The sequence below is a fragment of the Notolepis coatsorum genome (genome assembly GCF_963971535.1).
Source record: "Notolepis coatsorum genome assembly, chromosome: 6".
Classification (NCBI taxonomy): Eukaryota; Metazoa; Chordata; class Actinopteri; order Aulopiformes; family Paralepididae; genus Notolepis; species Notolepis coatsorum.
This window is the reverse complement of record NC_140170.1, coordinates 158,814,560-158,837,890: the sequence shown is the minus strand read 5'-3', so window position 1 is coordinate 158,837,890 and position 23,331 is coordinate 158,814,560. Positions and strand designations below refer to the sequence as shown.

The following is a 23,331-nucleotide window of genomic DNA, read 5'->3' as shown; positions in this document are numbered from 1 at the left end:
TAAAGGCGGCCCAAGAGCCCTTCCGCATACGCCTAATTGGCCCCGGTAACGCACCCAATGCGCATTTTCTTTTTCCCCCACAGGCGGAAATGGAATACATATTTATCCAAACGAGGACCCGATTTGTTATGTCATTTCGGGCGTTTACGAATACATATTTATCCAAACGAGGACCCGATTTGTTTTATTTCACACGCGGAAATGGAATACATATTTATCCAAACTAATACATATTTATCCAAACGAGGACCCGATTTGTTATGTGCTTTCGGGCGTTTACGTTAACACAGCCCAGCTGTCAACTGTACTTAACAGCTGTCAACTGTACGCTGTAACGTAATGTGCTTTCGGGCATTCATAACGTTATTTCGCGCGACTGTACATTGTAACGTTAGTTAACACAGCACAGCTGTCAACTGTACTTAACAGCTGTCAACTGTAGGCTGTAACGTAATGTGCTTTCGGGCATTCATAACGTTATTTCGCGCGACTGTACATTGTAACGTTGGTTAACACAGCCGTTAACACAGCACAGCTGTCAACTGTACGCTGTAACGTTATGTGCTTTCGGGCATTCATAACGTTATTTCGCGTGACTGTACATTGTAACGTTAGTTAACACAGCCCAACACATATGTAATATTAATAGGTTTTGCTATGCATAGAATAACGGAACAGATTGACAGGTGGTGACAAAGCACTGCGCATTTATTTAAAAAACATACATACCCTAAGCCAGTGCTTCTCAAACTTTTTCTGTCAGGCCCCCCTTTGGCGGACCAAAATATTTTGGGTTTTCAGAGCTGTCATGGATGAAAAGCCAGCTTCACACAGATAATGTATGTGGTGCTGAATGGTATCAACACCTTAACTGCTGCATCATGAGATTCTTGGTGGGCCATGAGATGAGATACTTGGTACTCAGCACCACACTTCTTCCAAGAGTTTGGATGGAGATGTGTCAGGAAGCTTTGTCTCAATGTTGTCTGTAAAGGTTTTTTTTTATCCAGAGTAACTTGGTGATCCTTTTCTGTGTTTTATTAAATAATGATTTTCAGATTTTGAGAAATGGTATTTTCATGGAGAACAGTGCAGCTGCAACAGATAGCACTTTAGTGATAATTTTCTGTAATCCATTTTTTTTTTTTTTTTTTTTTTATTAAATAAATCTCAAGGCCCCCCCTGTCATGCCTCTGCGCCCCCCTGGGGTGCGCGCCCCCCACTTTGAGAAACACTGCCCTAAGCTATGCATAGAATAACAGAACAGATTGACAGCAGTGTTTTAGAGGTTATTTTGGTTATAAGATGTGACGAACCAACGCCAACCAAGCACCAAGCGTCTCAAACGACCTCATGTGCATGCGTGGCGAGCACCTGGCTGAAGCATCTGTTTGGCAAAAGAAAATGCGCATTGCGTGCGTTACCGGGGCCAATCGCGGAAGGGCTCTTGGGCCGCCTTTAATATAGAGGCTACCCCATACCCACCAGTACAAAACCTTTACGAACCGGCAATAAGTAGGCAGTGTGTTCCTGGCTCCAGAAACTATGCCAGATTGATTACTTTAATTTATTGCTTCTGTCCTCGGTGTGACATCACAAAATGCAATCTATTCTGAACGGCTTGTTAATCTAAATACTTCAAACCCTGGCCTAACCGCTAAGCTATGCGTTTTTATCCATTTTGTATCTATTTGGTTGTCTCTCGTTTTAAAGTAGATTTGATTTTTTTTTTTACTGACTTGGTCTGTTCATTTTTTTTCCCTCCAATGTATTTTATTACTGCTCGTTACACCACAGGTCCCATCAACCTTGATGGAGAAGTGAGCTTCTGTAGCGAACTCCCTGATGATGCAATTGGAAATAAGTAAGGGATAATGTACGAGGTCATTGTCGCAAAATAATTGACCGACACGGAGTTTAAAATACCGAGCCGCCTAGGCGAGGTGTTTTAAACGTCAGTGAAGGTCAATTATTTTGCAACAATGATCGAGTATAGCTATACATTATCCCGCTTATTACATAGCTAACTTGCTAACAATAACAATATACCTAATTAATTTTACATCGACTCGCAACACTGGTTCTGGCTCCGCTCGTTGCTCCGCCCTGTCATCGCTGGCAGCTTCCCCGGCAGCCGGCAGTGTCTGATTGCACTGATGTCAGTGGGCTTGATTGCGAACAGCTGCGCACAGCGGTCATTATTGTGTGATAACAGACCTCTGACGCGGGCTATTGACCAATCACAAGCAAGCACGCCATGTAATAAGTTTGGTTAACAGCTGATTAACCAAGTATTGTGTGTTTTTACAGGAAAGCACATGAAGCTGACTAAAGAAGCGGAAGAGGTGGCCACCTTCTTTGGCAAAATGCTGGACCACGATTACACCACAAAGGACGCCTTCCGGAAAAACTTCTTCAAAGACTGGAGAAAGGTAGGAGAGTTGTCACCTGTTGAGGGGTCCGTTTTGAGGTGTTTGATGAGCTGCTTTACAGCTCTCTGCTGTCCCTCCTTGGCCAAGCTGCAATGCTAGAAGAATCATTTTCACATAAGTTGTTTACAAACTTAACCCCAGCAAAGAAAAAGTGTTATTCTGACAAATTTACAGAAACGTCTAATGCAGGGTTAGAAATAAACTTTTTTCCCCCAGGGCTATTTTATCAGCCCGCCCCCCGAATGCCCATCACGAGAATTCTCGTTTTATTTTTTTTATTAGCCATCTGAATTCATATTTCATCAACCGAGTCTACCGTTGGTAAACCCCCCCCAGTCGCTCAGATGTGAAAAAGTGCCCCTATCGTCTCCCAGATGGTAATGCACCCTTTTGGATTGGACTCAATGAAAATGGATGAGAGAAAAAAACTCCGGAATCCACATTTGACTTCTCACGCATGTAACCGGAGCCGATCAGACTCATTCTGGACCCTCAGCACAGCGTGTAATATGCGTTTTACAGTATATGCGTTGGATCAATAAAAGGATCGGTTTTTGGAATGGCGATCAGGAATTGGAATAATCCATTTGGATACCATCTGATCTCTGGTAAGGATCTATTTTACCAGTCTTAGGATAATCAGACCTGTTTTCATGGAGATATAAGCTTTTCCCCTATATGTGATATGGCTGTAAGAGCGATCAGGAACTGAGATATTCGATTTTCAGCGTGCACACGTACACATACTATTGATAATCTAGCGTTTATTTGAAAACGATTCAAACAACGTTCTAGAATATTACAGTACTTTTTCTCCCCAATTTCGTATTGTCCAATTCTACCCTCCCCTGTCTCGAACATTGTTAGGCCATGCCTCCCACAAGCCGGCTACAAGCAATGTGGACGAAGCCTTTCATCACGTGTCCCCTCCGGTACTCGAGGAGGCAGCCGTCATCTTTTCACCTGCACAGCGCAATCTCTCAGCGGCGAGGGTCTGCGTGGGAGGGACATGCCGCCCCCGTCGCTTCCTGATTCTACTGCGCAGGCGCACCAACCGACCTGTAGGAGTCGCTGTCCACAACGTCCGATCCCCACCCACCAGCTTCCCACCCCCTAATACTGCCAATTGTATTAGTATGAACGACCAGCCAAGCTGGTAGCAACGCAGAGAGCTGGGCTCGAACCCAGCATCTCCTGCGTTGGTGGCGATCGCCTTCTCCACTGCGCCACCTAGCCGCCCTGCACAGTGAAAATTGTTCAAGTAACAGAGTTTATTAACAAACTATTTATTACATGCATATTATACTGTGCGTGTTCAATGTGCATAGGGCCAAACATCTGTGCAAATAGCACATACCACCAAAATCACACATTGGCCCATGCCTACTAGACGCAAAGGATATCTGTTGTCAAGCTGCTTTTGTATGTTGTAGTGTTGTCACAATACCAACATTTTGACTTTGATACAGATGGGAAAGGTAATGGAATATATTATTAGATGACAGAACATTCTTTATACAATTATTTAATTCATTATAATTGAAATGCTATTGAATAATGGTTAATTAATTAGGGATGCCCCTATCACGTTTTCTTGCCACCGATCACCGATCGTCTATGAGCTATATCGGCCGATACCGATCGTTTTTGGATTTGTTATACTGTAAACTGGGATTTGGGTTAATTAATATTTATTAAATAAATATTCATAACCTATACATAATAAAAAAGAATTTGCCATTTGAAATCGAATTGAGCTGAATTCAATGAATTTGAACCATTTTCATATCCATTACGAGTCTTACAAATTACAAATTCTCCGCTCTCTCTAAAGCAGCGTCCCTCTCTGCAATGTATATCGACTGGAGCGTGTGTGTGTGACTCAGCCTCTGCTTTGGTCCAATCACATTCCCCCACCCACAGTCTGCGAATCAGAAGCGGAGTAGGGCGGGTCTTTGCAGCATGCTTGGTTGTCTCTCAGCGACCTGCACTGCTCTCACCTGGGGCAGTGTAGCGCATAATGTTTATATATATCTATGGTGTAGCGGGGCTCCGTCGTCTCGAGTATTACACTTAGTAAGTAACTTACTCTCATGCTCGCTCGCACACACACGCACGCTCTCTCTCACACTCTCTATCCACTCTCATTCTAACTCCGCTTCTCATGCTCGCTCGTACACACGCAAGCGAAAAAAGCATTACAGAGTTTGTAATCTTCACTCGTCTCGCACATTATGTGCGTAAATGATTTTTCCTGTTCGCACACATATTTTTAGGGGCAAATGCCAGTGAAATGCTCGCACTGTAGAGCATATATATATAATTAGTAAACTGTCTGGGGCTTTTTTTTGACCCCCTTAACTGATTTTCGAGGGCATTTGGTAATTTTTTTTTTTGGACATTTTGCCCCAAGCCCCCCTTAATTTCGAACCCTGGTCTAATGACATAAAAGCCACATGGAATGTCCTTAACACATTCCCTGCCACGGTTATATCCATCAATGTAGGCTCACTGCCACCACTCTAAGCCTATGGAGATGTTCACCTTCTTTGCAGGGCTATAACTTTTTAAATTGTATTGCTAAATTTACATTACTATGGCCCATTCAACATCGATTATCTATCATTCAGGATGTAGGAACGTTATACTTTTTCATTCATAGATTCTTCCAAAAATACCTTCTATAAGTGTTTTTATCGTTTTCTGCAGTAATTCATAGAACGTGAGTTATAGGCATAAACGCATATATAGATTATCAACTGCAGTTCACGATACACGCTATATAAAAAAATTCAACTGTATATGATCCTAGATGTTATGCCTCATCATGCGCGGATGAACGGGGGGGGGGGGGGGGGGGGTCGTTTATAATTCCGTGATTGTCAGTAAATGCTTTATGTAGTATGGCGCTGCTGGCGGGACACAACCTCATAACTCCAAAAACCCAACTTTTCAGCAGATGGAAAAAACGAACACAGATTTGAGGGTGAATAGAGTTAGGAGGTTTAGACGGATGATCGGTTTAATGCTTTCCCATTGTTTAAACTTTGTAAAACCAACACACGCATATGGAGTAGGGCTGGGCGATATGGAAAAAAATCATATCGCGATAACGATATGATAATTTTATTTTATTTCTCGATATCGATAATTATCGAATTGTTATAAGTATAAAAAAAAATTAATTTTTTTTTTTTTTTTTTTTTTAACTACAGATGTATGTTTATTTTGCAGCAATTCTTTGTCATTGCCGCCATCTTTAGTGTTACATCCCCTCACACTCCAGTTCTCAGGCTGCAGCTGGTTTAAAAGCTAAAGTAAACCGGCTTCTCTGCTGGCTGTGGCTCCAGAGGAGTTGAACAGTTCTGGCTCTGCTAGTTTATTTTCGATCTTTTGGCGCTTTTTTGGTGGACAAACCACCGCACATGTGCACTGTGACTCGTGACTGGAGTCTAGTTCTGCTAGCACACATAGCCTACTGTGTACAGACGGTTTCAAAATGTATTTTAAATTAGAAAGCAAACAAAATAAATGGACAAGAGAAAAAGAAATCTGAATTTGGTCAGTATTGTCATTTGGACAAGCAAAGCCATTACTTTAAGTTGCAGGCAAGAAAGACAAGTCTGTCCACTGTCTCTGGTTTTAAAACTGCCCTGTTGCAGGTAAAAAAAAAAAAAAAAAAAAAAAAAAAACGATTTTTTTTTAATTTCGATATTCGATATCGATTATTAAAATATATCGCGATAGTTATCGTTATATCGCCCAGCCCTAATATGGAGGATGATCTTCTAAGGAGTTGATTTATATATAAAAATATATATAATTTAAAAATAGAGTTATGAGGTTTTGTCCCGCCAGCAGCGATGGGTGATATATTGATCAGATCGGTTTGCAGTGAAACGAATAAACAATCAAGCTGAAAGTAACGTTACTGTCGTCTTACCGTTCGCCCATGAGACTGGAGGAAAAAGATCCCACTTATTTGACGTCGATCTACTAGATCCATTTCCGGTTTGTATGGCGCAATAAACGCTCAAATCATATCGATTATTGTGTTATGGCAGCAATCCATATGCACGCAGTGCTTGTCTGTAGTCCCGCAACGATATGTGACTGCCGGACGGATTTCCCAGATGCACAGATGGCCACTTCCGGTTGTAACTCGCCCGATCATCCACCAGGCGGCGGTATTGAGGCGTTGCACTATTGTGCAGGGTCCCACTGTATCACCAGAGGCTGGGTGGTGGAATTATGAATGCCATGGCGAAAAAATTAAATATGATCTCAATATCGCTATACAGCGTGGTCTGGCAGAATTCGCATGGCCGGCAAACACGCTGTACAACGGGATTGGCGGTGGATGTGTTAAAGATGTATAAGGGGGAAAAAACAGTGAAATTCCCATCTCAGTTTTCATGTGGTGATAAATTATTTTCCACTTCATTAGACATGGCAAATGGTTTTAATAATTTCTTTGCCAATGTGGGTCACACTCTTGCTAAAGATATTCCACCTATTAATGACTGTCCTATTGATAATATTACAGCCTATGTCCTATTGATAATATTACAGCCTATTTACCTACCCTATGTAGTTTTGAACCACCCACATCTATTGAAGTGCTTGAAATCATTAATAAATTAAATAATTCAGCAGCCGGACATGATGAAATCAAGGAAGTAGCTACCTCAATCATCATTCCATTAACGCATGTACTTGATGTCTCTTTAAAAACGTGTGTAGTCCCGAATGACTTGAAAGTAGCTAAGGTATTACCACTTTTCAAAGAAGGTGATTCTTGACTCTTCAATAATTACTGTCCTATATCGATCTTACCCTGCTTCAAGGTTTTGTAGAAGTTGGTCTATGCAAGAGTGTTAAAACACCTCAATGACAAACATCCTGTATAGGCATCAATATGGATTTAGAAAAAATCACTGAACCTATATGGCTCTCCCAACTTACTGACAAAATATATGAAGCATTAAATGATAATAAAGCCTTTGATACAGTGGATCATAGTATCTTAATATCCAAACTGAATCATTATGGTTTTCAGGATGTTGTAATCCATTGGTTTAGAGATCTCAGCAACCGGCAGCAATATGTGTGTATTGAGGGTTTGAACTCTAATAGAACAGAGTTATCTTGTGGTGTACCACAAGGTTCAAATCCTTGGGCCTCTTTTGTTGTTTTTTATAAATGATTTTGCTTTACAGTTTGATACTGCTCTGCCAATTATTTTTGCTGATGACTCAAACATAGTATTTTCACATTCTGACTTTGGTTCCCTAATTATGCAAATTCTATACTTGCACAAACAGCAACATGGTTTCAGATTAATAGGCTTTCATTAAATAGTAATACATCGAATTATATGATTTTCAGAAATAAAAACAAAGAATATTCAAAACGGGACTCTAAATTACATATTAATGATATTGAAATTAAACTGGTGTCGCATGCTAAATTCTTAGGTGTCATTGTTGATGAAGGCCTTACATGGAAAAATCATATTGAGCTAGTTTGCAAAAAAGTTATGAAATCATATGGCATTATTAGGAGCGATTCACAAGAGAAGAAATCCTTGTCTTTTGACACTTTATTATAGTTTGATATACCCATATTTATTGTATTGTAATATTATTTGGGCCAATACTTTTCCTACTTTTCATAAACTTTTTATATTGCAAAATATAAGGCTTGCCACTACTTCTAATCACCTTGAACCATCGGCTCCTCTTTTTAACGACTTAAAATACTATCAATCTTTCATATGAATGTATTTTTATGTTTAACTGCACTTTTAATTTAGATTTATTTCCTATTTTCCATTTTTTTTTTTTTATATCAAACTCCAGTATTCATTCATATCCAACAAGGCAATCATACATATCCAACAAGGCAATCAAACGATATTCATCATAATTTCTTCTGCACAACATTAGGTCAGTTCAGTATAAGATTTAGAGGTCTTACTATTTGTAGTTCAAAACCCTCCATAATAATAATTTGCTCCATCTATTTCATCACTCAAATCCAAGCTTAAATATACATTGTTAAATGAATAGCTTCAATCTCATAAAACCATTAATGTCACTTTGTTTTACAGTTTCATGTTGATTTGTTTAGACAAATGATTAATGTTTTTGTTATTATTTCTTTTATTATTGTTATCTTAATATAAATTGTTTCATGAACTTATTTCACTTTACTTGTGTTTTTTTCAATCCAACGATTTAATGAGTTGAGGCCCCGGTCTTAGGGCTGACCCCGATTAGTCGACTAATCTATCGAAAGGAGCCGTAGTCTACTGCCAACCTTAGTCGAATGCACACAAAAAAAGTGCTTTTGGAAAGAATGATACTTTTATTACAAAGAGCCCTAGAAGCGTGGCTAACGCTAATGGCATGCATACCAGAGAGGCTAACTGCCTAAGAAAACGGGCAAAGAGGCACTGAAAGAGGATTTCACCCATCTAATGAACACACTAGACTAGATAAATATCAAGATGTATCCATCTGTCGTGTGTCTGCTGTGTATGTCCTGTGTTTGTGTGGAGAATCCCATAAGCTCATCACGGCAACTGTTTTGACACCTGTGTTTCGCGTCCCGCAGGAAATGTCGTCGGAGGAAAAGGGCAAAATCACAGACCTGAAGAAGTGTGACTTCAACGAGATGAATGACCACTTCAAGGCCCAGTCTGAGGCCAGGAAGGCCATGTCCAAGGAGGGCAAACTGGTGAGCATTACTCTAGTTCTACAGCTGGTTCCAGTGGCGAGTGTCCCAGTAGATGGCGAGGCCCACGTCACGCACAAGGGCTGGGGGACGTATCTCCACATAGTGATGGCTCGCTTCTAGGGGTGGAACGGTACGCATTCGAACCATACACCGTTCGGCACGACCTCCACGGTTCGGGGGCGTGTGTATTGTACTTCATCTGGCAGGGAGGTGACGCGCAGGCAGCAGGTGCTACTCAGTTTGTGGAAATGGCAAGCGCCTAGCGCAATATAAATCCATCTTCATTACGACTTTAAAAAACATAGCCATTAAGTTAACATTACATAGGCCTACACACATCTTGCCATAACGTTAGCACGGCTTGTACAACGCACTTTAACTATGGTAGCCCGCCAGCTCTAATACAGCCAGTGTTACCATAGCTAGTAGCTACTAGCTAGCAGAGGAGAAGATGGGAGTCTGAGAGGCGGGGTGTTGAAAGACAATGATAGGCGTTTATTCAACATCCAAGAAGGCTAACATACAACTGTTTACTAACTCCAACCGGGACTATTGCCGCTTTTCCACTGCTTGTTATCAACTCCGGTAACGTTAGAGTTGAGAAGGTCTGAAGGTAGTGGTACCACACGCTAAATTGTCCGTGCGGTCCCCCAACCCATAGATAGTTCCAACTCACCGAATTATGTTAATCCACCACAGTTGCACTACATTTTTAATGTTGGTCTAAATAAATGTAGACGATAATGTACGTAATGAACAGAGCAGTGTTTTGAAACGGTACAGTGTTAGTTTGATGTATGCTGCATTTTATATTGATGACCTTGATGGCGCCGGTCTAAATAACATTGCATGCGTGCATGACTAAGGATAATAATGATGATCTATCGTTGATTTCAGGAAGATCCGATAATCGGGTGAAAAATGACAACGTGTTTATTGAATTACACAAACGCTGTTTTCGTGTCTTTTCCCTGGAATTGCTCAGAAGCGGCCGGACTATGTTCATATTCAAAACGGTATAAAACGGAAACGTATGGATGGAAAAATAATCAGTTTTTTGCATGTTGACCAGAAGCAGCTCACTGAGACTCGAGGGCGTTATTAGACCCATAGCTATACTATAAAATATAGGTTTAGCTCTACAAACTACAACTACGTTTACATGGGTTTAATTGGCGGCACGGAAGGGGTCACTTCTCGGAAGGGGCGTGACACTCAATGTGTTAAGAACTGACAATCAAAGAAGGGAAAGTCTAGTGCTGGCTGAGCATATTGTTTGTTTACACTAAGTTAATACTTTGACAAATGTAGCCTATATTCTTCAGTCAGTTCGGTCTTTGTGTGCCAAACATTATTTAAGGCAAACCACTGTAAACCTTTTTTAATAAATGTGAAACATGTTTAAATTTTTGGAGTGTTACATAAAAATTAAAAATAAAAACGTATATCGAACCGAACCGAAAACCGTTAGCCCAAAACCATGATACGAACCAAACCGTCGATTTTGTGAACCGTTCTACCCCTACTCTCTTTCCTTAGTTCCGTTTTCTGAGTCTTGAATGTTATTTCTCTTGTGTTAATTTAAACCCTCTACCCATTTGTAACCCAAGTGCATTTTGTTGACTTGTTTTTAGCCATACTTTACTTGATGAAAGTAAAATAGTATGAGTTGTTGACAAAAAATATTGAATTGCTTTTCATACATGGCAAAGGTAACGACAAAATTAAGATTCTGGATGTTTTAAATTGATTCCCTTTACTGATTTACTGAAAATTATCTCTTGTATTTGACCACTCTTACGGCTAACGATCAAACTTTAATCTTTGAGTTTACCCCTATATTTGAGTAGAAGGACTACCATCTTTTCCAGAAAAGTCTGTTTACTTAAAATGTTTATAATGTGTATAATATATATATATCGCAGCAATGGTAACTCGTTGCTTTTCACTTCTGCTAATAAAAAATAATAATAAACGATAAGGCTGAAGACATTGTTCCAATGTTGAGCCTTGTCTCAAACCTTTTTGTAGAAAATCAAAGAGGAGAACGAGCGCTTGCTGCAGGAGTATGGCTTCTGCCTCATGGACAACCACAAGGAGCGCATCGCCAACTTCCGCATCGAGCCCCCGGGTCTCTTCCGAGGCCGAGGAGACCACCCCAAGATGGGCATGCTGAAGCGCCGCAGCAGGCCAGAGGACATCATCATCAACTGCAGCAAGTAAGTGAAGCGTTGCCTGGGTCGAGCTCGACAGAAGAGGCTCAGGAGGTAGAGTGGTCGGCTGGTAGTCGGAAGGGTCCTGGTTCGATTCCCGCGTGCCGATGTGTCCTTGAGCAAGACGCTTGACCCCTAATTGCTCTTGATGAGCAGGTTGCCACCTTGCATAGTCGCCGCCGCTGTTGGTGTGTGTGAATGTGATGCGCTTGGCATAATAAAAAGATATATATTGCACCATTTACCAAAGAAGTGGATGACTAATGCATGATAATTCCAGGTGTTTGGTTTTTTATTTGACTTGCCACTTGCGTGTGAGCCTTTTTGATTTTTCATCCAACTTTAATTGAAGTCTAAGTCTAAAAATGGAACAAAAAGTAGCAGGGTCCAATTTTAAATTGTCAACCCAACTAGGGATGCCCCGAGCAGGTTTTTTTGCCACCGATCGTCTGAGCCATATCGGCCGATACCGATTGGTTTTATAAAAATAAAAAAAAAAAATGATATATACTTGTAAATTTTTTATATAAAATATATATATTTAATTATGCTTGTAGTTGTATTATCTGCGAGACATCGCCACCACGCAACAAGTCAAAATGCTTTGGTCAAATCACATTCAGCATCGCCCTCAGCGTCCCCAGTCAGAGCGATAGTTCAACAGGGTCTGAAACGTATAAGATGTGAAGCATGATAGCTAATTAGCCAATGTTCAGCTGCAAAAACGAATAATGTCAATTATGTTATAAGACATTGATATCAGGAGCTATCTGTAGCTACTGCTAGCCGGCTAGATGATGTTGTTAGACAATGCACCATGTATTAAAATAAAGTGAACTATCAGGAGCTATCTGTAGCTACTGCTAGCCGGCTAGATGACGTTAGACAATGCACCATGTATTAAAATAAAGTGAACTATTTAGTTTACTGGATCATTTCGTTGTGATCTAACGTTAGCTACCTATGCTAACTGAGGTCTCATGCTGGCGCATCCCTATCATTCTTAAACTGAAATGCGCATTTGTTGATATCAGGAGCTATCAGTAGCTAGCCAGTTAGACAATGAATCATTTTTTTTTATATTAGTCTTTTCCCCCGTCCTTTTTCCTCCGATTTTCTCCCATCCCAATGTTAGTCGTTATGCCAATTCCCAATCCCCTTCCTGGTCGCTGCGCACTTACCCCCCAGTCGGTCTGGGAGAGTGGAGGCTATCAGTATCACGTGCTTCCTCCGACACACGTCTAGCCAATCAACCGCTTCTTTTCACCTGGCAGTGCGGACTCTCACTGAGAGGGTGTAACGTGTGGAAGAATCACACTACCCCCCGTAGATCCTATCCGCGTTGAGCAGGCGCCCCGACCGAACTGTAGGAGTCGCTGTTTACAACGACCCGGACCCACCCCGCCAGCTTTCCCACCCTCTAATACAGCCAATTGTATTTGTGTTAACGGCCAGCCAAGCTGGTCACAACGTCGGAGCTGTGAGCTGGATTCGAACAGGCTAATCCAGCCGAATCCACTGTCTCCGGTGTTGGTGACGAACACAATCTCCGCTACGCCACCTGACCGCCCACAATGCATCATGTATTAAACTAAAGTGAATAGTTGACTGTGTAGTTTTGTTTAAGCGGTAACGTTAGCTCACGAGTGATAGCTAGTTAGCCAACGCTACCCAGCACTTGCGAAAACTAATGCCAAACTGTCACGTTGATATCGGGAGCTATCAGTAGCTAGATAACACTAGACAACGCCTCATGTATTAAACAAAAGTGAATAGATTACTGGGCCATTTTGTTTAATGCTTGTGGTGTTGAAAGAGGAGCTCTGCGGTGCTCATGCACTCGACTCTTGCCGAAGGGTTTGTTGACAACATGACACGGGTCTGGTAGGGGGAGGAGGAGGAGGAGGGGCGGCAAGACGTGCAGCAGCAGAGTGTGGCTGTGAAGAGCGAGTGAGAACTCCGCAGAGAATTGGATCATGTTTTCCGTGTCATCGACGATCGGCGAAAATAAGGCATTATCGGAATTCACCGATCTCATATTTATACTGAATCGGCCGATACCGATCGCTGGCCGATCGATCGGGGCATCCCTAAACCCAACCCTAGGTATGAGTTTATGGTACTTGTCAACCCAACCCTAGGTATTTCTGGCAGGGTTAGAAATTCCCTTTTTTTAGGGCTTTTTTTTTGCCCCCCTTAACACTTTCGGGGGCATTTTGATCCGTCTAAAATCACTCATTCTAAACAGACTTGCATAGTCCGTGGGGTTGTTTGTAGAGCTAAATCTATACTTTATAGTATTGCTATCTGTCCATTCTCAATTGAGACCATAAACCGTCTCTTCAAAATGGCTTAAAGAAATTATTTTTTCATCAATACGTCAGGGTTTCCGTTAGAAAAAATTGTTGCCGGCCTCAGTGTCCGGTAGATTTCAATCTACCAGTCAAATGAGAGAAATTCCGGTCAGTTTATTGAGCTTAAAAACAATTGATAGGCAAAAGAATGACAACAAAACAAAAGAATGACATCATCAAGGCATGTAGATTTATAATATTTTTACTTAAAACTAGGCTACTTTTGCGTATAAAGTCATTATATTCCAAATAAAATAAGTCCCGAGACTCGAGCTGCTGCCGACTTTAAATCAAATAGGTGTCTGTGGGCAGTCGCCCGACATTAATAAACAACAGTCTGTTATAATCACATTTTTATGAGCTAACGAATTCCGTTATATTGGACATTTGTATTAATTATATCAAGCGAAGAACTGAGAAATTTGGCAGAGAGACGGCAACATTATCGTGGGTTTGCGTGACGACTCTCTCTCTCCACCTCCCAATGACTTATTTGCGAGAGTATGTCGATGCAGAGCAGCAGATTCAGCTGTTATTGGCTCTTTTCTGGGGACCGCACAGCAGCGCCCCCCACCCAACATTGAATTGAAAATGGCTGAATTGGAGTACTGCTGGAGTACTGCACTGTGCTGCTGCTGCTCCGGCTCTGCAGCTTCACAAAAGTTTGCACACCCAGCACTAAGCTCTCGCTGACGACGTCGTTGTCATTATTAGAAGCAACAATGAAACAAATGTAATGATTGTTTCGTTCATCGCATAGGCTATTTAATTTTAGCCTATTTGAATACAATTCAAATAATCAAATTGTGCTTAGACTCAGGGAATTATTTTCACCGGACATTAAGACCGGAGAGATTAAATATGTCGGACTTCAACAGATTTTGCCGGTCAAATACCGGTAATTACCGGCTAACGGAAACGCTGCAATACGTTCTCATTTTATAGCATCTTGAATATAAGGGATTTCGGCTAGTATATTTCCTGGAAGGCGAGATACAGGCCGCTAAGCTAGTAACGTTAAATCCAATGGCATTTCGGCTATACAGAAGCTAGAGTTAAAAATCAAACTGCATATGATCGATATGATGGTCCACCATGAATGCATGAAAGGGGAGGGGGCGGGGGACCTCATTTCTGATTATTGATTACCAATAACCGCGTTAGCCTCAGTAGCCACATTCGCTGATCGGGTGGATGGCTATCATAACGAGGTCTGATCTGCATGTAATTTACGTGAAAAAGATCTTACCGTGGGCCGGTTGGATCCCCCAAAGGATTTCCCAGTTATCGATCACAATCTGGTAGATCGATATGTCCATTGGCTGATGATATATTCCTTTACTGTACACTGAAATCCGCGTCCCAAAACGTATTCCGTGTAACAGGCTATAGGCATCGCTTCATGTTAGCAGAAAACTACATTGGAGATCCAGAAAAAACAAGACAACTTCTGCCACAGGGAACACTGCATTATCGAGATAGCGCCCCTAAGAGGATCTGGCCGGTAATGCACTTTTTTGAATTGAAGGGTACTTCTGCAGTGCTGCTCAGTGACATCGAGTAGGTTATTAAAATGGAATAAAAGCCAAAACAACCTTGCCGGTCCTCAACCGTTGGATTCGAAACACGGACACCTCCGTGGCCGGGCGCCATTGTGTTAAATCAATTTTTGTAATTTTTTTCTTTGTATTTCGGGGGCACTGAATCTCTTTTTTTTGTTTCGTTTTAGTTATAATGTTAGTTAAAAAACACTCCATCTTGTCTTTCATCAAAGGCTGCTCGCCTAGCACGCTAACGTGAGATGGTGGAGTGTCGTCGGCGTCTGATCAAACTGATTTAATAAACCACGTCTTCACTTGTCAGTTAAATCAATTGTAATATTAATTTTTATACTATGTTTGATAACATAATGTTAATGTCTCCATATATATATTTAGAGGTGGTTCGGTTCGTATCACGGTTTTGGGGTCCCGGTTCGGTTCAGTATACGTTGTTTTTTATTAAAAAAAGAAATTAATAAATAATATAATTAAACCTTTCTATTTTTGTAGCCACAAAGGCCATCAGCATCAACAAAGTATGCATATGCTCAACCGGCGTGTCACCTCTCCCGCATCCGTGCCAAATCAAGATTTGCACAACCGAACAATACACCCATGCCCCGGAGTTCTAATGCGTACCGTTCCACCCCTAATATATATATATATATATATATATATATATAATTGGTAAACTGGCTTCTTTTGCCCCCCTTAACTGATAATCGAGGGCATTTAGTCCATTTTCAAGGGCAGTTTGCCCCCACCCCCCGTTAATTTTGAACCCTGGTTTCTGGTACTTGTAAGGCACTTCCATATTAAAGAATCTACCACATGTGTGTTCCTCGCAGGGATTCCAAGCACCCCAAGCCCCCTCCAGGCACCAAGTGGAAGGAGGTTCGCCATGACAACAAAGTGACCTGGCTGGTGTCGTGGACGGAGAACATCCAGGGTTCCATCAAGTACATCATGCTGAACCCCAGCTCTAGGATCAAGGTTAGACTGATGAGCCTCATTTATACAATACAATCTAATGGGTGCAAACAAATAAAACTCTGTACATTTTTTATTGATTTTAATTTATAAACAATGCAGTGAGCTGATGTAAGTGTACTGGTTTTAACCCTTTTTTCACCAAGAACGTGTTACCACGTCATTGCTCGCCATGCGTAATCTGCCAATGATGCCCTAAGGCGTCTTTGAGATCAATATTTCAAAAATTTGTGATGGCAATCATATTTCACCCACGGAGACTTGAGACTTGCTGTTGATCTCCTCTCAACTCCAACGGTTCAAGACCGCCATCTGGTGGCCAATCGGCAAAACCGGAAGTGACGCGCCGGAAGTGGTGCTCACCCATATTTTGTCCGGCCACTCGCTATCTCTAGCGCGACTCCAGCTCGACACACTGGATAGCGATCCGTTGCCAATAACTCGATAAACAACATGATTTGGACGTATATAGCATTATACAACCTGGACATGGATCGCATATATCAACATCCCATAACAGCGAACTTTCTGCTCGACGCTGATCGCCCAACGCTACGAGGAAGCTGCGGTGAGTTTCAGCGTGTTTGATTATTATTAAATGTATAATCTGCTCTGATATATATATCGCCCATACTAAATAAATGATTTAACGTCGGCCACGGACTTATAAACCCCCCCCCCCCCTCCGGTCACCAGCAGATGATGAGGCATGACGTGTAGGACCTTGTACGATTGAATTTTTTTTTATCTGAAGTCAATCGGTATCAAACTACATTTGATGATCTAATATATGTATTTAGGGCTATAACTCGCGTTCTGCAGAATGCTGCAGAAAACGATAAAAACATATTTATACTTTAGACCGTATTTTAGTATGAATATGTGAATGAAAAAGTAGAACGTTGCTACATCCTAAACGATAGATGCTTGACGTTGAATGGGCCATAGTAATGTCAATTTAGCAATACAATTTAAAAAGTTATAGCCCTGCAAAGAAGGGGAACATCTCCATAGACTTATAGTGGTGGCCAGGGGTGTAGCTCCAGATTCTGGGCCCCATGAAAGAATGTATTTGTAGGCCCCCAGTGAATGCGAGCGCGCGTAAGCGTGCGAGCGGAATTTTTTTTGGCCATTTTTTTATTGATGAAAACACATAATACATTCGGATCAGCAGTTCAGCACCTGCACTGTTGGTGGGTGAGCCTAGTAAAGGATGTCGCATTGCGTTCATCTTCAATGAATGGACCCAATGCAATAGTCTACCAAAGCCCCCCCTCTCTATATATATCTCACACACACACACTTCAGAAACAAACATAGTATCAATGAGGGCATCAATAATACACCCTTGAGTGATGTCTAGTAAAAAAAGAAAAAAAAAAAAAAAAAAAATTTTTGCGGGGCCCCCCCCCAATGCTGGGCCCTTGGAATCATCATAAACTACCCCCCCCCCCCCAGCTACGCCCCTGGTGGTGGCAGAGAGTGGATTAAGATCAGAATAATCTGTGGCAGATAAAGGGTTTTAGGGCTGGGCGATATGGAAAAAAATCATATCGCGATAACGATATGATAATTTTATTTTATTTCTCGATATCGATAATTATCGAATTGTTATAAGTATAAAATTTTTTTTTTTTTTTTTTTTTTTTTTTAACTACAGATGTATGTTTATTTTGCAGCAATTCTTTGTCATTGCCGCCATCTTTAGTGTTACATCCCCTCACACTCCAGTTCTCAGGCTGCAGCTGGTTTAAAAGCTAAAGTAAACCGGCTTCTCTGCTGGCTGTGGCTCCAGAGGAGTTGAACAGTTCTGGCTCTGCTAGTTTATTTTCGATCTTTTGGCGCTTTTTTGGTGGACAAACCACCGCACATGTGCACTGTGACTCGTGACTGGAGTCTAGTTCTGCTAGCACACATAGCCTACTGTGTACAGACGGTTTCAAAATGTATTTTAAATTAGAAAGCAAACAAAATAAATGGACAAGAGAAAAAGAAATCTGAATTTGGTCAGTATTGTCATTTGGACAAGCAAAGCCATTACTTTAAGTTGCAGGCAAGAAAGACAAGTCTGTCCACTGTCTCTGGTTTAAAAAAAAATAAAAATCTTTTTTTTTAATTTCGATATCGATTATTAAAATATATCGCGATATTTATCGTTATCGTTATATCGCCCAGCCCTAGGTTGATTGCATATTCTGTTATTGTTCACTGAATCCGTCATTAAAAACGATGGTTTAGAACATCCGTTCGAAAAACCATGGCGAATGTTCGAATCCCAAAACAGGCTTGGGGACAGCTCTAGTCTGTTACTATGCTTGAGTAAATTGTAATGAACCAAAGGAGAATATAAATGAGTTTTGTCCATCTTTGACGGTGAATAACACCATGCGACATTGACCAGAAGTGAAAAAACACTGTGCTCATTCAGCATCTTCTTGAGATCCAAGTTGAAAGATAACAGTGTTTTTAGCCTTTGCTCATTTTGCGAGGGGAGGAGGGATCCTTTCAAAGTCTCTGATCAACGCTTCTGCTCGCCTCTGCGTCATGTCTCAATCTAACTTACCCCGGAAGGAACTCATCGCATAACGTTCTCCCCCTAGCAACGGGCCCCACCCCCTCTTCTCGTTACTACGTGACACGCTACCATGGCAACGGCTGGTCACCTTTAAAGGGGAGATGAAGCAGTGAACAATGTGATCCTAGTTTGTTTGTTGTGTACCTTGTGTAAGACAGGGTCCTATAATAAAATGTGAAATCCTGCTTATTTGTCTGAAAAGTCAAATATAATTTCCCTGTTTTTGCCATGGGCGTGGCCATTTTCTTGCTGATGTCATGGGGCTGGTTTGGTGTATACACTGCTGGTTAGCTGCCTATAGTGAATGGGTCAGTCAGTAAATAAAATGTTGCCTACAAAACAACGGGACCGCGGTGGTTCTGTTTGTATTGCTCCTGGCTGTTCAAACTAATTTTACCGTGTGAAAGAGGAAAGTTGGTTAATTTCCACAAACTACCAGTGAAAAAAACAGTGTTGTTGGCACGTTGGCTCAGGCTGGCTGCACTCAGGCGGCGCGACCAGCCTGTTGGACAGGGAAGGAGGATCTGCAGCGAACACTTCATTGCCTCGGATTATGTTGTTGGATGTTTGTCCAGAAGACCACTAATCAGCTGAAGCCGGACGCGGTTCCCTCGGTCTTCGACAGACAGACCGGCCCAGGCAGTTCAGCGTCGCGGAGCATTCAGCCTGCTGGCTACCTAGATCCACTTCAACCAGCGTCGCGGAGCATTCAGCCTGCTGGCTACCTAGATCCACTTCAACCAGCGTCGCGGAGCATTCAGCCTGCTGGCTACCTAGCTCCACTTCAACCAGCCGAGCGTCGGGAGCTCCAGCAGCTTGTCGATGTGCTAATAGCCTGGAGCCAGCTACCGTTAGCTTGCCGAGGCTCCAGCTCACCGACAAGCTGCTGGAGCCGGCAGCTACCGTTAGCTTGCCGAGGCTATTAGCACACCGACAAGCTGCTGGAGCTAGCTACCGTTAGCTTGCCGAGGCTATTAGCACACCGACGAGCTGTGTAGCCAGCTACCGTTAGCTTGCCGAGGCTATTCGCACACCGACAAGCTGCTGGAGCCGGCAGCTACCGTTAGCTTGCCTAGGCTATTAGCACACCGACAAGCTGTGTAGCCAGCTACCGTTAGCTTGCCTAGGCTATTAGCACACCGACAAGCTGTGTAGCCAGCTACCGTTAGCTTGCCGAGGCTATTAGCACACCGACAAGCTGTGTAGCCAGCTACCGTTAGCTTGCCGAGGCTATTAGCACACCGACAAGCTGTGTAGCCAGCTACCGTTAGCTTGCCGAGGCTATTAGCACACCGACAAGCTGTGTAGCCAGCTACCGTTAGCTTGCCGAGGCTATTAGCACACCGACAAGCTGTGTAGCCAGCAGGCTGAATTCTCCGCGACGCTGGTTGAACTGGAGCTAGGTAGCCAGCAGGCTGAATGCTCCGCGACGCTGGTTGAAGTGGATATAGGTAGCCAGCAGGCTGAATGCTCCGCGACGCTGAACTGCCTGGGCCGGTCTGTCTGTCGAAGACCGAGGGAACCGCGTCCGGCTTCAGCTGATTAGTGGTCTTCTGGACAAACATCCCACCCCAACAACATAATCCGAGGCAATGAAGTGTTCGCTGCAGATCCTCCTTCCCTGTCCAACAGGCTGGTTGCGCCGCCTGAGTGCAGCCAGCCTGAGCCAACGTGCCAACAACAGTTTTTTCACTGGTAGTTTGTGGAAATTAACCAACTTTCCTCTCTTTCACACGGTAAAATTAGTTTGAACAGCCAGGAGCAATACAAACGGAACCACCGCGGTCCCGTTGTTTTGTAGGCAACATTTTATTTACTGACTGACCCATTCACTATAGGCAGCTAACCAGCAGTGTATACACCAAACCAGCCCCATGACGTCAGCAACAAAATGGCCGCGCCCATAATGATAAATGCTTCAAAAATGCACATAACAAATCGTTTTTTCTTAGAAACTGCTTATTTTTATAACGTGATTTTATTTCTGTGGCTTATCTAAATACTAATGTGATGCTATGAATATGTATTTATCGCTATGCTTCATCTCCACTTTAACACACTAAACATCCGTTTCTATCGATGTCGAACTCTCCCCATAGCTCTGACCAAACCTCCCCACCAGTGCATATCAGTTGTTGTGATATTACAAACCTGCCGACGACCTCGGAGCCAAGCCCATGGCACTGGCTTCCCAGTCTAACTTGAAAACACACACCACTAAATACTGTCCTCCTCATCTGAGATCTAATAGCAGATGCTGTCATCTACAGATATTTACATTATATACATTCCTTCAAAGTGTACGGGCAGATCATTTACAAGGGGGTTTTGTAGATGCAGTAATGAAGTTTTTCATCCGGACACATGCAATTTGGAATATGAATATAGAATATCAGTCCTATAAATGACCTTATTATGGCCAAGTCATACATCTCGATCGGGCCAAATCTCCTCTTTCCAATGGCAGAGTTCAATCTGGATTTAGTACCACCATGCACCCGTAACGGGGCAGCAAAGACTGTGAATGTAATTACTGTAAGTACAGTAACCTTTTTATAATGTAAATAGCTCTGCCATTTTTCATCAGATTGAGACGTGTTTATTTTCTAGACGTTCACAGAAAGGTAAAGAAACAAATCTACATTGTATTTATGGCAACAGCGTTCAGGTTTGTTCGACCTGTGAGATAACGTCAGAATTTTTCAGCAGCTTTCAGAGGCTGTTATGTCCATTGAAAGCCCTGGGTCTCCTGTTTTAGGACTACGTTATTTCCTTTCGTCTAATTCATCCGGTTTTCGCCGGGATGCGCAGAGATATTTCTTAACTCATATTTCACTAATGACACTAATGCACAACAAATGTAGTGCTGAAAATATACACTTTGACTGCGGTTTTGATAGGGTTAGGGTCTTTAATCTTGGCTACATTTGGGTGGAAAAACCGCAACATTAATTAATACTGTATTGATTTATTTATGATGTGATATTAGTCGGGCTTAAGGGGTTAACATAAACTCAAAGCCTTCTTGGCCCTTTAATGTACCCCCCCATATCATGTGTCCACAGGGAGAGAAGGACTGGCAGAAGTACGAAATAGCCCGCACCTTGAAGAAGTGTGTGGACCGCCTGAGGTCTCAGTACAGAGACGACTGGAAGTCCAAGGAGATGAGGATCAGGCAGAGGGCTGTCGCACTCTACTTTATTGACAAGGTAAACTGGATGCTATAGTGAAGCGGTCGCATAGTGACTGAATGAGGAAGTGGATGCTCTAGTGAAGAGAATGAGGAAGCACATAATGAACGGAAGAGGAAGCGGATACTATAGTGAACGGAAGCGGATGCTATAGTGAATGGAAGCCAATGCTATAGTGAACGGAAGCAGATAGATACTATAGTGAACGGAAGAGGAAGCAGATGCTATAGAAGAGGAAGCCGTCACATCTTATCTGGTTGATTATATTTTAACCTACACAGGATGCAAGCTTCCCATAAGGGGTTTCTTTTCACCACACCAACATTTGGATCCAATCGGCTCTCTGAGCTTCTTCCTTTTTGACAAAGATCCGTATTGGATCAAATTGTTTTTTTTGATCCACTTTTTCTCCCATTTTTCTATATTTTCTCCCATCCCAATTTCGTATCATCCAATTCAACCCTCCCCTGTCACGAACGCTGTTTCTTGCCTCCCACAAGCCGGCTGCAATGTGGACTAAGTCATACATAGCACAAGTCCCCTCCGGTACTTGAGGTAACAGCAGTCGCATCTTTTCACCTGCGCAGCTCGACCTCTCAGTGTCGAGGAGTAACGCGTGGGAGGCTCACGCTGCCCCCGACACTTCCTGATTCTACTGCGCAGGCGCACCAACCGACTTGTAGGAGTCGCTTGTTCACAACGTTCGATCCCCACCCTTCAGTTTTCCCTCCCCGTAATACGGCCAATGTGTATTACTGCGGACGACCAGCCAAACTGAAAAACAATGTGGAGAGCTGGATTCGAACACGCGAATCCTAGCGTCTCCACACTGGTGGCGAGTGCCTTAGACCACTACACCACCTAGCCGCCCTTTATTGGATCAAATTGTTGTGGTGAAAATAAACTTTTAACTTTTTTTTATTGGGGCTTTTCACTCACTATTCAGAGTCCACTACTAGTGATTACTTTTGCCCTACATAGCAGTTGCATCAAATTCAGTGCATTCTGATATCAAGTCCTGTCCAAACATCCCGTTTCATTCACAAACCTTGTCAAAACACAAGCGAAATGCACTATGAAAGCCGTTTGGATTGGGTCTTAAAAAGATGTGGCCACTAATGGCATATTTATCCATTAGTTTTACTAAATGATAGACTTGGATTGGACAGTCATTGGACAAAAACAATGGAGTCTTTCTCAATTTTTTAGATCTAATATCCTAAGGCTTTGTGTCCACCGGGGACGTTTTTTTCAAGACGGACCGCTTTGAAAAGCAAAGCCGCGGCTCTGCCAC

At 42.4% G+C, this 23,331-nt stretch overlaps 1 protein-coding gene across 2 annotated transcripts in view; it reads left to right on the top strand.

The window, feature by feature from the left end:
• top1a (DNA topoisomerase Ia) overlaps positions 1 to 23,331 on the top strand; it is a 60,300-nt gene that overhangs the window by 17,353 nt on the left and 19,616 nt on the right. For both annotated transcript variants that reach the window (XM_084316470.1, XM_084316469.1), the window contains 5 exons: positions 2,311 to 2,432; positions 9,051 to 9,173; positions 11,205 to 11,392; positions 16,130 to 16,274; positions 21,912 to 22,055. In XM_084316470.1, the coding sequence (XP_084172596.1) occupies positions 2,311 to 2,432; positions 9,051 to 9,173; positions 11,205 to 11,392; positions 16,130 to 16,274; positions 21,912 to 22,055 (722 nt within the window). The remainder of the gene's footprint in view (positions 1 to 2,310; positions 2,433 to 9,050; positions 9,174 to 11,204; positions 11,393 to 16,129; positions 16,275 to 21,911; positions 22,056 to 23,331) is intronic.